This window comes from Lissotriton helveticus, chromosome 10, assembly GCF_964261635.1.
Source record: "Lissotriton helveticus chromosome 10, aLisHel1.1, whole genome shotgun sequence".
In the NCBI taxonomy this organism is placed as follows: Eukaryota; Metazoa; Chordata; class Amphibia; order Caudata; family Salamandridae; genus Lissotriton; species Lissotriton helveticus.
In genome coordinates this window covers 1047973971-1047991356 of record NC_136071.1, presented here as the reverse complement: position 1 = coordinate 1047991356, position 17386 = coordinate 1047973971, and the positions used below count along the sequence as shown (strand labels likewise).

The window sequence follows — 17386 nt, the reverse complement described above, 5'->3', positions numbered from 1 at the left end:
GTTTCTATGACTTGCACTAGATGGTGCGCTGGACTCAGGAATAGTATAAATTACTATTCCTACTCCAGATAGCGTAATAGCAGGGAATGTGTTTGGACTTAAAATCCAACACATTCCCTGGGGTTGCACGCCATCTCGCGCAAGTCGTTTCAAATGCCATGAGTGGTAACAACGCGGACGATGTAACGTCCGCATTGTTACCAACGTGCGTGGTCCTGACCAATATTTTCCATGAGAGGGTGTTGCAGTATCAATGGTAGGCCATGCATGGTGCTAAACCTATTCCAGCTCTGAGCTGAGCTGGAGTAATTTATTGTTTTGTGCGTCTTTTTAGCTGTAGTAATTTTAGAACTGCAGTTTGCAAATAGCAATGGGTTTACTCTTTTGTGATTGGGTGTGTGTCCCTCGCTAAACCCCTCCCTACCCCCCTCTCCTTACTCCTCCCTAAACACCTCCCATTTAATGGGAAGTATTCCCCATTTTCCAGCAGCTCCCATGATCCCTCCCACATTTACTACTAAGGGCCTCATTACGATTTGGTTCAGACCGCAACTGACAGCATGTCGGTTGTGCTCCAAACCGCATCCACTGCTGTAGTCTGACCTACAGCATTAGGATGCATGCCGTCGGAGGCAGCAGTCGGAGGGACCGTCCGACACAATCCAACAGCTCATGGAGTCCGTCGCTCGGTTGGAAGCTCCTCATTATCCCTTAAGGATGGCGTTTTTTCCTTAGGGATTATGATGTTGTTTACCGACAGCCTTTCCATGTCAGCCTTTCCGACATGGAAAGGCTGTTGGAAAGCGACATTTGGGGCCCCAAGCAGGAACCCATTCCACCCTGGCCCTCCGCATCTGGGCTTGGGGGGCACCCTGAAAATGCTTGCACTGTGACATGCCTCACACACAGTGCCGCTGCACAAGTTCCCATATAGAAATTGGAGTTTAAGACCGCACCATGTGCGGCCGCTTCATAACCAGACATTCGGAACTGCCGAACTATGGTCGGGCAGTTCCCTCACCGAAACCGTGTCGATCAGAGGCAACTCTGCCCGACATCGTAATAAACCCCTAAATTGTAAACCTACATGTGTGAAAATTGACCCATAGAAAAGTATTGTGAGGTGGTGGTGGAGATTTACACTTGAAGGTTTGTGAATAGCATTTTGCATTACTTTAGTTCTAATGATGTACTACAAAATGCAGTTTGTGAATTGACCGCATCATGTCACACAATGCATTAGCCGTCTTAAAAGTATATAAAAGAATGAGTTCTATATTTGTAACATGATCAGTCACTGCTATTGGCTTTCCCCAGTCAGACACATTTTAAAAGGCTCTGCATAAGCAAAGCCAGTGCCATTGCAGAGCACTCTCAGAGTGAGATCGATCAGCTTTGCTAGTTCTTCTTTATTGTTGAAGTCTACACTTTACTTTTCTAAAGCCTATAATGCACCTCTCTTGGACTTTAATATTATCACCACTAGACCACAGGCTGCGGCCTCTAAACCAAGTGTGGTGTGAATTAGAAAAAGGAACATGTGGGCCTGATAGTCTGTTGGTAATGGTTCAAGATAAATACTAGTAGCAGCACATCCACGTCCACCAGACTAAGGCATCACTTTTTAGTAATATTGGAGATAAAGTACAGTCTATTGATCGACCATCTAATTTCAAGCAGTGTAGGAAAAATCAATTACATTTCAAACTGGATACTCTGAGGATGGATGGTATAAGAATGAACAGATATGTGGCTGTATTCATCAAAAATGCCGCCAAATACTAATTATTACCAGTGCTTAATTTGAGCTGGCACTTAATCATCAACACCAGTACTTTTTCTGTAATTTATGGGGACATTAAGGGATTTGCCCAGAATCATAGGATGTTGAGTGGACACCGAGACACAAGCCTTGTTCTCTAGCTCTGAACCCTGCAGCTCTGGTCCTTACACCACATCCTCTCCCAATGTTCACTGTTATCAGTTGGTTCTGTTTTAGGCAGCACTAACGGGAGAAATGGGCTGGTGCAAGATGCCTCCTGACGAGAACACCAGCACTTATTTTTTTACAAATTAACCACTGATTATTATGTGTTAAGCAAACGTAGCTGATACAAACTATGATGAGAGACCTAATGGCGAGTGATAACTTATTGAGCCGTTTTATCAAATGGGATCCTTGGAAGAAGTTGTTGCATGTTCTAATCTTAAAGACACTTGTAGGTTTCTAACTCTTGAACGCTCCTTAGTGAAAGTGTTCGGGTGGGCTCACACACTGGCGGTGTTAGCTGGAATCACCACCTCCGCCATAAATGCTGTGGGTGCTGGTGGTGAGGTAGGACCTACATCCCGTAACATAATAATTAGAGCAAAATATTTGTAGGAAGTGAGTGGGGGATGGGAGGAAACTGCAGTGCATGTTGGCCAGTAGAATGTAGTTCAGATGCTAACAGGAAACATCTGTGAGGTCTTTGAATGCAATATACTCTCATACCGGAAATCATTTTTTTGCAACCTGTTCATTACAAATAAAAAGTTGTTTTACTATTGAAAGATTTAAAAGTGCCCTTTCTAGTAATGTGAACAAACGCTGTTTAGACCAGCATTGCGCAAATGTGATTTTCAGTTCTTAGTTTTGCAAACAGGATTACTGACTACTAAGGTCGAACTTTTGTTACTGACATTTCTAATCACCCAAATATCTGACTGCAATATGTAGGCAAATATTGGCAACGTGTTGTGAAATGGAATCAAAGTTATTTCTAGTTTGTTTGTACTTTATTATTGTATTTTTGTCGGACTTGTGGATTAAGACTGTGAACTGAATTTTCTGTAAGCACCGTGCAATTCTTTATGACTACAACCTCCACAATAACAATGAAAACCAAGTTAATATGTATCTATTTATTTACAGAACCTATTTATTGTTTATTTTTTTGTGTGGTACAACCTTAGCTACAATCGAAAGCTAGTTCTGTAAATACTACACTGACCGGCACAATAAATATGGTTACTTAAAATGTTTTTTTACGAAGCATATCAAAGATAATCTGTAGAATAGCTTCCCCTGAAAGAGGATCAAGAACACTCATGGGGTGAAGGCATGGGGTTACTGCTTTTATGCCTTGGTGCGTAGAGAAGAGTTGGCAAACCAAAGGGGAAAGTATCAGAAATGAAAGGCAAGATTTAAGAGAAATTGTTGCAGATTATCATAGCAAGGCAAGAGGACGCTTGCTTCAGATTTTGGTTTTCTTGAATTAAGAGGTTTCAAAAGTAAGAACCAATTTTCTGATATTTAACCTTGAGTGACTTCCTATCAGATTAGGAGAATGGCCTAAAAAGACTACTTTTAAGATTGTTACATAAACCAACATGTTGTATTACCTTTCATATCCCACTGCGAGGCCCTCATGATCGTGGAATTCAGGGAGACATTAGCAGCGACGAAGACCCTGGGCCAGTCACGGTTGATTGTTATAGGAGGAGTCATGCTCCAGTACAGGAAGACAATCAGATAGTCTATCTGTACTGGAGCGCAATTTACCTGTGTAAACCAGGCAAAAGTTCAGACATGATACCACTCTAAGCTGCAGAGAGGCTCCTGGCATTGTTCCACTGTGCAGATGAATTGTGGCTTTCTGTTGGTTACTTATCCTTTGGGGCACTTCAACACCGAAAAATAAACAGAAATTAAAACCCACCAAACAGGCTGCTTGAATGCTCCAGTGCTGAAAGGTACATAGGGCTGCAGCGTCTGTGCTTTGACCTGGTTGTGCACTTGTTAGATAATCTGACTTATTTGTTTCAGAGGTGAGTAACAGTCCTCCTGAACCTGGTACTCCAAACTTGTCAATAGGATAATAACGCTGGCAAAAGATGAGTTGTCCTGTCAGTAAAGGGCAGACGTGAAGCCTGCCTGAGAAATATGTCTTATCAGCCAGTAGTGACGAATCTCCTGAAGGAATAAAGAACAGAAGGACTGACCCAAGAGGAGCTGGAGCAGATGAGAAAGGAACTGGCGGAAATAGAGTGGATTGCAGGAAACCGTAGAGGATAATTGATGGTTGAAAATAATGGCAGATGCCCTTGATTGCAAGTATTGAAGATTTGACACAAATAGGGTCATGGAAAACATGAATAGTTTGGATTTTGAGTCAGTCAAAAAAGGCTCACTTGTTCTAGAGATATTTATTTACAGGCTGGCTGTACTGTCTCTATACCTTAATATTGTCAAATCCATAATCCAGTAAAATATGGTAATGTAATGTGCAACTCTGTTTACAGTTGAGTGATGGAGGAGTACTATTGGTCTGTGCTACATTCATCATTTTTTGGAGTAATACATTTGTGTACCACGAGAAGTGTAAATATGTTCCTGTGTGTATGATGCAGAAAAGTTGAAATTTATGTAGTAGGGCTTCAATAGAGTACATAGCATAACATTGTGACCTAATGTTCAGAACAATGAGGCACATTCATCTTAAAATAACTGCTTAAATTGTAAAAAAAAAAAGTTGTAGTAAATTAAGAGTGCCATTTTCAAACCTTGTTACCACTTGCTTTCAAGTTCATTGATATTTTAATATATATTTACACATTGCTTTCCCTTTTGTATTGTAGACATTATCCAAAGCAGTCTTTTACCACAGTAGCAGATACACCTGAAAACCTACGCTTGAAGCACCAAAGTGCAATGCAGAGTCAGGTAAAAAATGTTATGGGAAGTAAATTCATCACACCCAATTCATTAATCCAGATGTGTAGCATTAGCTAATAGTGTTCTCTAATAATTCACTATGCCAATTAATACAAGACTGGAACATTAATATTCTTGGTTGTGATTGTGCCTGTGTCTATTGTCATATAAATCTTGTATTCTAGAGTTCGCTATGAAATTGAGAATCCCTTGTGGTAATAGAAATGAAAAAGAAATATGAGTGTAGCTAATTATGTGTTGAGTGGTGATGTAGTAAAAACCTCGGCTAACTTCCCACGTAATTCAGTTTCTTGGTGACTGTCCCGCCTGCAAAATCAAGTATTTTCAAAGATATTTTCTCTCCCCGCATAGTAAATGTCATTTTCTCGCAAAAATCTCCTTTGTGGAAATGCCTATATCAGCTATGGAATGAATCTGTCAAGGCATTGTCATTGGTTTACAGGATAATGTTCCCACTTAGAATTCACAGGTAGAAATAAAGTATCTTGCATTTCTGTGTCCTGTCAGTTTTAGCCATGTGAAGGATATATGCCCTCTGAACCATGTGGAAGAAGGAAAGGCAGTACTTGCCGACATCAGCAGGCCAATGTTTGTCCAGGAGCATGGCACATCAGAGCAAAGAAATATTAAATAGTGTTGCTTCACTATTCAAGCAGGGCTGGAACCAAAAGCAGCACAACCCTTTGCCTCCAGTGCTGCTTTCCCCTTTGGAGGCAAGTCACTTAATAGGGGGCTGCATGCAGAGAATGTGCAATATTTTAGAGGATCAGAACGCTACTCCCAAATACTTGACTGTGTGTATATAGAATTTAGGACATATAGGGCCAGATGTATTACCTTTCTGTTTTGCGACTCGCAACATGAAATTTGCAACAGTGTCTCAGACACTGTTTGCGATACCCATTGGGGTCGCAAACAGCCTGCCTCATTAATATTCAAGAGGCAGGTCACAATTTACGACCCCATTGGGAATGGCCAGCGTTCACAGGGATGGTGGCCTGCTGGGGTCAGCAGACCACCATGTCTGTGACTGCTTTTTACATTTTAAATAAATGTATTTCATAAATAGAGGGATGAAAAGCCCATTATTGAAAGAGGTCCTATGCTCCTCCTAGAAACCAGTAGACTATCCATAAACGTTGAGTAGTTCGTCATCAGTGGTTGAGTCACAGGGTGGTGAAATCACAAAGCTGATTACCTGGATCACAAGGGATCCAAATGGTCAGATCTGAATGCCCTCACCGACCTGGTAGGGAGTCATGCTTCATCAGAGCGCTCTCCGCGTCAGGCCAGTGCTGCAATGCCTGACTGGCCTGGGGGCTCTTGATCGGAGGTGTTTTGATCCGTTATCGCCGTCAGGTGAATGCATGAGAGAGAACTGTGCGGAAAGGATGAGGTATATGTAAAATAGACCAAGGGTACCCAGAAGAATGTGTTTATGGGGTGAAGGTACCATGACTAAATAAAACAGTGGCGCTATCCTCCAGTAGCAATGTATCTTGATAACTACAGATTATAGTGATACAGTGGGATCAACATGTTGCTTGTCTAAATTGCCAGAGTCAGTCAGGATTTCATCAGGACCAAAATAAACAGTTAAATCCTACCCCCTGTTAAGCAATGGGACACCTTTCAAACGGGCTGATTTCCCATTCGTAACTGTAAAAAACAGTTGTAATTGCTGGCCCATAATATTTAAGACTGATATTAGGAAATTTTATTTTATTTTATATTTTCATGTTGAAACATTAAAAATAGTCACACTTATTATGAGGTATTTGTTCTTTTAGTTAAAGTTACACATGCAAACTGCACCTCTTTTGTCTCAAAAGCAGAAACGTGCCATCCATGTGTGACTTAAATGCTTTTATCAGGAAATCCTTCCTGTTGGTATGTTCACTCTGCTTTCTGTGCCCTCGAGATCTGGTGTCTCACCTCTGCGCTGACTAGTCCCCAACTGCATGTCCTGTACAGTAAAAAAACAGTTGTGTGTGTTAAATTGCCATACAAAGCACGTTACTAAATCAAATGTATTTGTTTTCACATATATTGGCGCAGTTACACAACTTTCAGCCCTTGGAATCAAGATTGAATGTGAAAAAAGGAATTTCCTCTTGAGTAGGGTCCAAAGACTAGCTTTTAAAACTGAAAAATGGATTAAAAACTCTTTTGCAAACTTTTTTCCTGAAAAAGTCACACATTTCAAATTAACAGCGTTCAGATCGTCCACTGTGAGAAAATTGAATTATTATATTTCTGGTGTGCATATAGTATCCATGTTTTAAATAATCAAAGACAGGTGCTTTGTTTAACAAAGAGACCATTCACCATTCCTGACCGTCCTATTTTGGTTACTGATAATCTTCACTTTTCATGGCTAATCTCGTTTGGGGCTCAGGAAGCCGGGGCTGCATTCACAGTAGGCCTGGGCAGAGTTCGCAGAGTTTTACTCTGCAGAACTCCATGAAGTGCTAGAAAACGTCCACTGCACTCTGCGGAGCTGCTCAAGCTGCAGAGTTTGTTAAGACATTTTACTTGAGCAGCAGCTACCTCATCTTGAGCGGCAGATTTCTCAATGCGAGCGGTCATGACCTGGTAGGAGCGCCCGCATTGAGGAATCTCGTTGGAAGGAGGTCTAGCGCATGCCTATTTTTTTCGACCGCTCACCAACCTTAATTCGGCGAGCCGCTCATGAGAAAAAACTCAACTCAGCATCACTTGGCAGAGTTTTTGGGAACTTCGCACTCTGCGAAGAGTGTGGAGTTGGCAAAACTCTGTGAAGTCTGCTGGTGGAGCAGAATTCTTTGCCCACCCATAATTCAAAGGCAAGCCATACAGTGGAAGAAGATAAAGAAGAGAAGATGACTCCACTTCATCAGGTTTCTGGGAAAGACGAGCTACCTTAGAATAGTGTTACTGCATACAGCATAAGAGAGGATGCAGGTGGGACCTGGGATGCGGTGAATTCCTTTGGTCAGTGGAACTTGGATGTCCTTGTCCTTGGTTTAAGGAGTTAGTAAAGCAAGAAGAATGGGACAATCTGCAGCCATGTTAATGTTCTGTCTCAAAGTATACTAGCTATGATAGGTTCAGAGAAATCGCTATATCAACTGGTCACCAAGAAGTTTCACTATGCATTTAATCAGAAGTTTTTTTGTACTGCTGTTGAATTGATGAGCTGATTGTTGATCTGATGCGCTGATTGGTTGATATTCCAAATGAGAGTAGTTAAGATATATATATCAAAAAATCGCTATATTAACTAGTGTTAGATCTGGGGGTCTCTAGTTGGCACAGGTAGGTACTTGTGACAAATAGGGACCCTGGCCTCTAGTCAAGGTAAGGGGAATACACTCTTTAGATAACCCCTGCTCACCCCTTTGTAGCTTGGCACAAGCAGACAGGCTTATCAAAGGCAATGTGTAAAGTATTTGTACCAACACTCACAGTAACCCAGTGAAAACACCATAAATGGACTCCCCACCAGTTTAGAACAATAGAAGTATTCAATCTAAACTAAAACGGCAAAAGTCCAACATACACAGTTCAAGAATATGGTTTCAAAAGAGTTCTTAAGGTTGCGTTAAAATAATCCACAGTTGTGTCACGTTTTAGCCAAAAGTACCTTTAGATGCGACTAAAGTTCCAAGAGAAAGCTGCAGCATTGAAAAACAAGCAAGCCGTCACTGCTGGGACCCTGGGAAGGCGATGCGACAACCCGTTGGACGCAGCGGGCGTGTTGCGGTGACTCTGGTCTGTATGGGGAGGGATACGATACCTTGTATGGATTCTGGTGTGCAGGTTTCGTAGGAAGCATCTCGCAAAGGTACGATGCAACGATCTTTGGGACTGCGACGACCTCAGGTGGGGCGGCGATGCGCAGCGTCGATCTTCTAATATCGCGCCTCCTCGATGTGATGGCTCTGCGATGACTCTCGCAGCGACGTGAAGTGGTCCGCAAGCAAGCAGTGCGACAATCTCTCCCAGTGGCGACAGGCTCTGCGACGATATTCGCAGCGATGGTACTCTTCCCGCACCGGAGCGATGCGATCCGCAAGCGAAGGATGCGTCGGTTCTTGCAGTGGCAACAGGTGCTGCGACGATCTCAATCTTTGCAGCGGTGGGAATTTCCTAGAACTGACTGGGATGTGCTCCGCAAGCGAGCAATGCGTGAAACTTTGCAGATTGTCTTTAATTTCTTCTTATCCAGCTTCCCAACAACAGGTACAACTTCCAGAGGCACCACAACTGCCCAAGAACTCTAGGAAGGACAGAACTCTCTCAGTAGATTTCAGGGGGGAAGCTGGGGGTGAAGTCCTTTTGTTCCTGGAACTTCTTAACAGGGAGCCAGCTCTACTCAGGCCCTTGGAGATCTCATCAAGCAGGGGACACAGAACAAAACAATGTCCTTCCCCTCTCCTTGGCAGCAAAGCAACTGCAGGTCAGCCCACAAACACACAGCAGGACAGTCCTTCCTCTTCAGTCTTCCAGCTTTCTCCTTGGCAGAGGTTCCTTTTGATTCCAGCATGATTTAAAGTTCAGTGGTCTGTGGTCCTGTACTTGTACCCCAAAAAGTCTTTGTTCCCTTTGTGCAGGAGTGCTCTGAGCCCAGTCCAAACCAGTTCTGGAGCACTCTGTTTACATGACTCCTTCTTTCCTTTCACAGAGCAGAGCAGAAACATCAGAGGCCCACAGGAGGTGGAGCCAGCAATGTGGAGGGAAAGCACAGCCCTGGAGTACTTTATTGACATGATTCCTTCTCTCCTTTCACAGTGCAGAGCAGAAACATCAGACGCCCCACAGGAGGTGGAGCCAGCATTGTGGAGGGAAAGCACAGCCCTGGAGCACTTTGTTGACATAATTCATTCTCTCCTTTCGCAGTGCAGGGCAGAGACATCAGACGCACCACAGGGGGTGGAGCTAGCACTGTGGGGGGCAGTCACAGTCCTATGCAGGTCCCAGGTGCAACTCCTCCCTCCCATCTAAATGCAGATCTCTCTATTCACCACTGGGCGGACTCATTCTGTCTCCTGGAACCCCCCGCCCTGTCACTCACAAACCAGACAGTCAATTCACAAACAGGCCAAGGCACACAGAAACGTTAGACAAGAGAACAGCCACTTTCTACAAGTGCTGTTCTCAAATACAGGATTTAAAAACCATCCTTCCTAAAAGATGTGTTATTCAATTCTGAGTTCAGGGATACCAAACTTTAATAGAAGCAAAACGTTTGGGGATAACCCTGCAAAAAAGGGCCATTTCCAATAACTAGTCATTAGTAATTTGCACTATGCTTTTTATCAGGAGTCTTTATGTAATGCTATGGAATTTTTTCTTTCACTTTTTGTTTAATATTGGTGATATGTTATACATCGTAGGTCTGATGAGTTCAATATTTTAGCATGTTGTATTTTTAACTGACTTTTTTGTTAGATATGTACTGTTTTATATTAACCTGAAGACGCCCTGTATTACCAATTTTTGTAATATTGTATTCCTGTGTAATGATGGTATTGTTTGTTTTTGCTAGTCGAGTCGGCATAACATGAAAATTACTATTGTACACTGTTTGCAAGGCACATTATGTCTGAACGAGGAACCTTGCCACTTTGCTGAAGTGCTAGGGTGATGAAAATGTAGGAATTTCTGTTGTATTCACATGCTGGTTAAATCCCTTTCTTTGCCCTGCATCACTGACTCATGGTAGAAAGCTGACAATACCCTTAGAAGAAGAAATACTTTTCTGCTTGTTGCTTGGTCATATAGGTCTGACAGGGTGCTATGGTAAAAAATGTAACTTCTGGATTGATTTTGATCACTGGGACAGACGAGCTTTACTGAGGGATAAGGAAGATAGCTTCTTGCTGACTATCGAAGGGTTGAGGTCCTGCCAAATGACTCTGCATACTTTTGGACTTTCTTTTCTGAAGCAGGGATTGTGTAATGCCCTAGAGACAGAGAAAGCTGCATCTTTCTGGAAGTATACCATTAGACGCTGCTCGATCTCCAGGCAACACAATTAAAGCAACTCTTTTTAACCCACTGCATAGGAACATGCAACAATGCAATGAACTGGACTTTTAGTAAAATGGTTCCCCTTGAATTGACAAGAATAGGCACATTTTTCAAAGCTGTGCAGGACCTTCTTAAAAACACATTTTAAAGCCTAGAGATGTTTGTGGAATGACAATTCCTAGTTCTTGCATCTTGGACACTGGGCAAGGCAATTTTTGACCAATGTATTGATATTTTAAAAAATGTCACAAAATGGACTTCCCAAGTGTACAAATGTTCCCTTTGTTAAACCGTATTTTATTTGTTTGATGTTGGAAGCAGCAGAGAGTGCCTTTTAAAGCAAGATACTTCAATGACAATATTTTAAAACATACATACAATAATATCCTGGTTATTCTGGTTGGTATCACAGATTGAAAGAGAAAGGACGTGAGGGAAAAAATATTTGTTTAGCATATTGTATAAATTGTATCCCTATGTAAATTTGTGCGGTTGCCTTAACAACTTGGCAAGGAATAAGGTCCTTTGTTGGCATTGTACCACAGTACTATGGTGTAAACAGATTACAGCTTGTGAATGCTAGCACTTAGGAATGCTAAAAAACTGAACTAAATATATACGAGAATTCTTACAGATTGATAATATGATGAGTATGCTGCGGGTCCCTTCTATGGTGGTCCTGTCATTGCAGGTCCAACTATGGCTAAGAAAAGAACAATTCTTTCCAATCCTCCCCCTTTCTTACTTCTGGAGAAAGGAGAAAGAAAGTGATTAAACTACGTAGGTTAATAATTAAGAAATAGAACGTTGACTTTTATTTCTGTGTTTAATATGACTATCATTTCATAAAAAAATGTAATACCCCAAATGCCCTCTCATCAACCCGCCCCCATCGATTGAAAATGATATAAGTGCAAGAAAAGAAGAAGAGATATAGGGCTGATAAGGAGATTGGCGAATAGGTTACACTGTCATAAATGCTACAGAGATCATGTCTGCCTTATTGCAAGTGTATTGTATCCATTGGAGCTTTTAACCCCTTCGGTGCTGATCACCGTCATGAGTCACGGTGGGAGTGTGCTGATGACGGCCGGGAGGCGTCATGACCACGCCCACGATCGGAATGTCCAGCACCGGCGCGGAATTCCAGCCGCGACCAAGGTGTTAATACAGCAGACAGGATATACATCACGTGTGATGGAGTAACTTGTCTGCTGAACTCTAAATTAGAGTTGAGGTTCTCACAACGCACATTTCAGACTGAAGGCATCTGCCTAATGTAAATGCATTGTCTACATTTGACAGCTTGTGTACAATATGTCAATCAGATAGTGGCTTTAACACCACATTTGGAAGTCCTGGACAAATAACTAATGATGATCAATTCACTAAAATATAATCACATACTACAGTTTTCAACTCTATCTGAATGTACTTTTACTCTTTTTTGTCAATTACCAAACAGCTGAAAAGCCTAGAAAGCCAAGTGTGGCGCATCTGTCCAGGCTTACTATTGCGCATGTCACATGACATTCTTAATACCCTCTTCCTACCGATCTTGTAGCTCGTACTGCTGGTGATTTTTCGATCCTTGCTGTGGGGAAATCCACAGAAGTAGATTCGTAGTTTATGCCTGGCAGGAACCATTTTCAGCTCTGCCTAGTACCACACATCTCGTGTTAGAATAACTCATAATTATTTTATTATCGCATCCCCACAGGGTCCGAAATTTGTGACACAGATTGCAAATGCCTTAGCAAACTGTCTAATGAAAGCTAAGCAACCATCAAACACAGAGGCCTAACTATGTCAATCTTCCAGCCTAAAATTCTCTGACCATTTGATGTAGCTTTAGAGAGGTAGAGAGATTTCTAGTCTGTGTTTACTTTTCATCGTTTTTGTTTTTTGGTGTGCCACTCAGACTCTTGTGTTTCTTTTGCAATATGGGGCCACGTTTTTGGCATTTTGGCATAGGGCAGCAAGGCACCTTGCTGCACTGTGTACAACAAAGTGAAAGGGCAGGAATAAACCGTATTTAAGCGATACGGTGTGTTCCTGTCCTTTCTGTCTGCACTTGTGCCATTTTGGCAGCCTAGAACCAATGCAGGCATCCTCACACTATGGTGCAATGGTGCCTCCATTGCACCTAGGGCAATTTCATCATTCTATGATGGAAAGAGGAAACAACAAGGAGAAATTAACATAATTCACTTTGTTATGCCTCACTTCGGGAGGCGTATGGATTTGACGCTTTCCCAGGTGTACATCACTTTGCAAATCTGGGGCAGCGTCAAATTCCATGGCTGTTGCATGGGAGAACCCACTGCAGTGCCCACGGAATACCTCCCAGGCACAGGGTAATGTGACGCAGTGATTTGCGCTGGATCACCAAACTCATGATTTATGAAACCACTCAAAGCCAAGCAGGCTGGCTTCATAAAAATCTTTATGAGAGCCATTTGTCACGCATGTACCCCTTCAAGTGGTGCAAAAGTGATGCAGGGCTCTCATAAATAAGCACCGTAAATAAATCGTAAATCATACGTTCTTATATAGCGCCTTTTCACCGTAAGGTCTTAAGGCACTTGCTTTGGGAACCCGTCCTGGCATTTACCTGCGAGATTACCCCTACTGGGCATCCCCAAGGTGAAGACCAGGCATCCCATCGCGGTGGGGCCGTAGTGGAGATTAAGCAAGCTATGGCCGAGAGTTGCAGAGTGTGAACCCACGATTCGAGTAGGCTCTGAGGCGAGAATTATCGAGTCTGTGGACATTTTGAGCTCAAGACCCTGCCGCGTCAGGGATTGAACCCTGGTCCCAGGTCTGACCTCCGCATCAGGGACTGCCTCCTGTAACCGGTGAGCCACACTTCTCCGTGGTGCCTAAATAGAGCGCTTGTGTATTTAGCATTGGGAAATCCTTAGTGTACACTAGTGACACAACAGTGGGTTGCTTCTACTGGTCACCCAACGATAGGAGTACTGGTGTGACTTTTATGGGGTCCACACACAGACAACACTTTTCCCCTCCCACACACACATCATTTTTCTCTTGGGTTCATAGACAATCAGCCTGTTGCCTGTTCACCAATCTTGGGCTAGGCTTCAGTTGCCAGGCTGCATGTTGTAGTAGTACTTTAGAATAGCATACCCGGAGACAGCAACTCAGGCTATGTGGCTTTAAGAAAGCAATGGGCCCCTGCTGCAAACAGATGTTACAAGCAAGATAACAGTGCAACAGAGGAGGCACGCAGCACCGAAATACTGAACTGCACTATTTTCCCAGACCATGAGCTAAGAGGTAAGCCATGCAAAAGCATGTAGGAGGGAAGGGTGAAGACATATGTGAAACAAAGCATTGATAAATATTACATTGTCACCAGTCGATCCCGTAATACTCAGGTCCTAACGTAAGCAGACCCTTTGAAAGTCAGCATAACAGTATAATAGTTAAATACTGCTCCCAGCCAAGCGCTTTTAGTTAAGCAGCTACTGTGCTTCACAGCGCTAGGATTTCTGCTGTCCCAGGATGAGGTGATACTGTGTGGAGAGGCCACAATGCAGCCTGTCATGGATACCCCGTAGCGGGACTCTCACAGGCACTCAGTCACACCACTACTACATTAGGAGAGGCGTGGAGTCGCAGCATCAGCAATCAGGCAATGGCAGGCCCCAAAGGTCGTTATACTCCTGTTCATCTTAAATGCTCTTTCAGACCATTTTGAGCAAAGCACTTTGTTGACATCATGTGTAGCCTGTGAGACACTTCGTACAGTCAACACTAAAAATGTTCACGGCATGCATATGGGCCCACAAATATTCTAAAAATGCATTATTATAAAAAAAACATGCTCATGTTATGATACAGTTCTAACAGGACAAAAGCACTTGTTTTTTAAGCAACCCTTGCAAATGTCACCACTGCTCCTTCACTATAAAGTGTATTGTGTGCATGTTCTTATAAATGTGACCGGCTTAATGCAAATAACGGATTTTTAGCCCACAGTGCATATGAAAAACAATACTATGAAGACTACATTCCAGGATACTGTTTTGCAAAAAAACAGTGTTCCTATCACACATGATGTTGCAAACATTTTCTTCACTTGACAGATTAACAGGAGGGCAACCTATCCCAGCCCTGCCTTGGCGTGATATAATGATGTTGCATAGGCAAGTTAATTGTACTTGCAGTGACTGATGGTCACATCTTTCTATCTCAATATAAAATTAATTTCACTACAGAAGTAAAATACGTTGATGGCTGTAGGTCTACATTTTTGTCAAAAATACTTTAAATAAATGGAAAACTGTGCACATTTGATATTTCTTCTGATGATGAGAACTTCATTCATTTGACATATTTTGTGCACAATGCAGTATGTGCATTGGTATAGGGTTATAATCTCGTGAAATGTTTACATGGTGGCAGTTCTTTCTGTGTCTGACATCTTTCATCCTATCCTGGCTTTTAAGCCAGGACCACTTGGTATTCTGGGAGTCATAGTTGTATTTTTTCTGAAGAAGACAACATTGCCCTGATAGTGCCTGTTTGGCAAGCTGTCCAGAAAGGGTTGAAGCTGCTCGAACCATTCCAATCTCTGCATGGCTGCTCTCGTTAGAAACAAATATGCTCTAAAGAGACCCAGAATGAACGATTGTTTTGTAAAAACTCTGCACTGGCTTGAAGTGTCACACATGTGACATGGATCCACTTGGTTCATAAATAATGGGGGTTACTTATTTTTCAATATCATTGGATATGAACTTTCTCGGCTGACTTTGGTTAACCGTGGCTTCCCAGCTATGAACTTGAGCCTCCTCTGGTGGGAGCCAAGCAGCATTGTAGCGATAATAAATGCACTTCACAGCCTTGCTGTGCACAAAGGAGGTATTTTTACACGTATCTCATTCCAATGACATCATTGCTTGGTTCTACTTATGAAAAAGTGTCACTCAAAGTGTCACACATAACATAATGAAATGTCACACAGAAGCACACTGAAAACATGGAAATGTCACACTTAACCACACTTAACCAATCAGAAACCTTGGCAGATATGCATTTTGTGATTTCCAGTAGACATGAATGAGGTATTCGTGAAATGGAATCCGGTGTTCTGTGTGCTATACAGGCCCAATTGCAAATAAATATGCTTTTTTTGATTATTACAAATTATGCTGCATGTAGGAATTTGTGCAGATCTGTGAAGTGTAGAGTGCATTCCATTATGGAGAACCCACTTCACAAAGCAGCACTGTAAGACAGGAACCTATGCTCCTGTAAGTTACTTCTACATTTTTAACACATTGTTATAGTTAGAAAATAGCACAGAAATACGCGCCTGCACTTGGAATTCCACCACACCCTCTGATCTCCAGGAGTCCTCGTTTTGGGATGTATTTACTTTAACATTTTTCTGTTACGTGAATATCTGCAACTGTTAATTAAAGCAGAACTGTGCATTTCACATGTGACTTGTATTTTTCATCTTCAAAGGAAAATATTCCCTTGGCTTGGTTCCTGGCTGTTTCTGGGGTGGGGACAGGGATGGTTGACTACCAAGCTGTAAGTGTTGTGCACTCCTTAGCTGGCTGACAAAGCCTTTGTTTCTTAGATTAGATGTAATGCTTTAATTAGCCTTCGTGTGACTGCATTTCATGCCAAATAGAGGGTCAACTGAGGATAGAAGCTATGACTACCTTCTCCAAATCAGTTTCCTCTACTTTCGGAGAAAATAAAAACTATAAGCCTTGCAGTGCGTCACACAATTGTACTTGTAGTCTTCGTTTCTCCCTTTTCTCCCATTATAGAACAGTTTTAGGGTGCTTATCAACGAGTCTGCCCTGTGGAGAGTCATGGAACCTCTATAATGCGTCTTCATCTCAGAAGTGGCCATGTTGTTACTTAGGGGACACTCATAAATCCAGGACTGAGCGATACCTTTCATTGGAGTGCAGTCCCTTATAGCTCCAGGGTTAAATCATGTAAGTACTCCTCTTTTCAGTCCACTGGATACCCTAGACAGATCTCCTCAGGCACGCAGTACCCTAGGTTTTATCAATTGTTTGCTACCTTTGCTAGACTCTCAGATTAACTTTTATGCTTGACTAGGAAATGGAGATACATTTTGCCCATCTTGGCCACAAGAGGCAACAGATAAACTAAAGTCTAGGCTGGCAACCTTTTGAGGTGGTAGCAAGAGCAATCTCAAAATCAAACGGGTCTCTGAAAAATGTGCTGCTCATCCATTCCTTTTGATCTGCTGAGAGTTCCCACCATCGTTTCCTTCCTGGGAGGGAAACGTCATTTACACACGGGGAAGAACAACGAATCCCTTTACAATGAAGGCTTTACAATGAAACAGTCTTTACTAAGATTCTTTTTAAATATATCTATATACAAATATACATATAATCCATGTGTATGTGTGCCCTGCTCCCTTCTATTTAGTTTGGGAGTGTTTGCATGCAACGGCAGAGCGCCCAGGGGAGCGAAATACAGCGTGCCTCTAACCAAGATGGTTATGAGTAATAGCACCTAATCGAGTGAATACAACCCGATTGTGTGCAAAATGGAAATGTTCGGCGAGCAGGAGCGCCGTGCGATGGCGCAGGATATGTTTAAGAAACGTGACAGACCGCTCACAGCGAT

General features: G+C 42.5%; 1 protein-coding gene across 2 annotated transcripts in view; it reads left to right on the top strand.

Moving 5' to 3' along the window:
• Positions 1–17386, top strand: part of NEBL (nebulette) — an 874906-nt gene that overhangs the window by 195321 nt on the left and 662199 nt on the right. For both annotated transcript variants that reach the window (XM_078663757.1, XM_078663758.1), the window contains exon 3: positions 4621–4705. In XM_078663757.1, coding sequence (XP_078519883.1) covers positions 4621–4705 — 85 coding nt within the window. The remainder of the gene's footprint in view (positions 1–4620; positions 4706–17386) is intronic.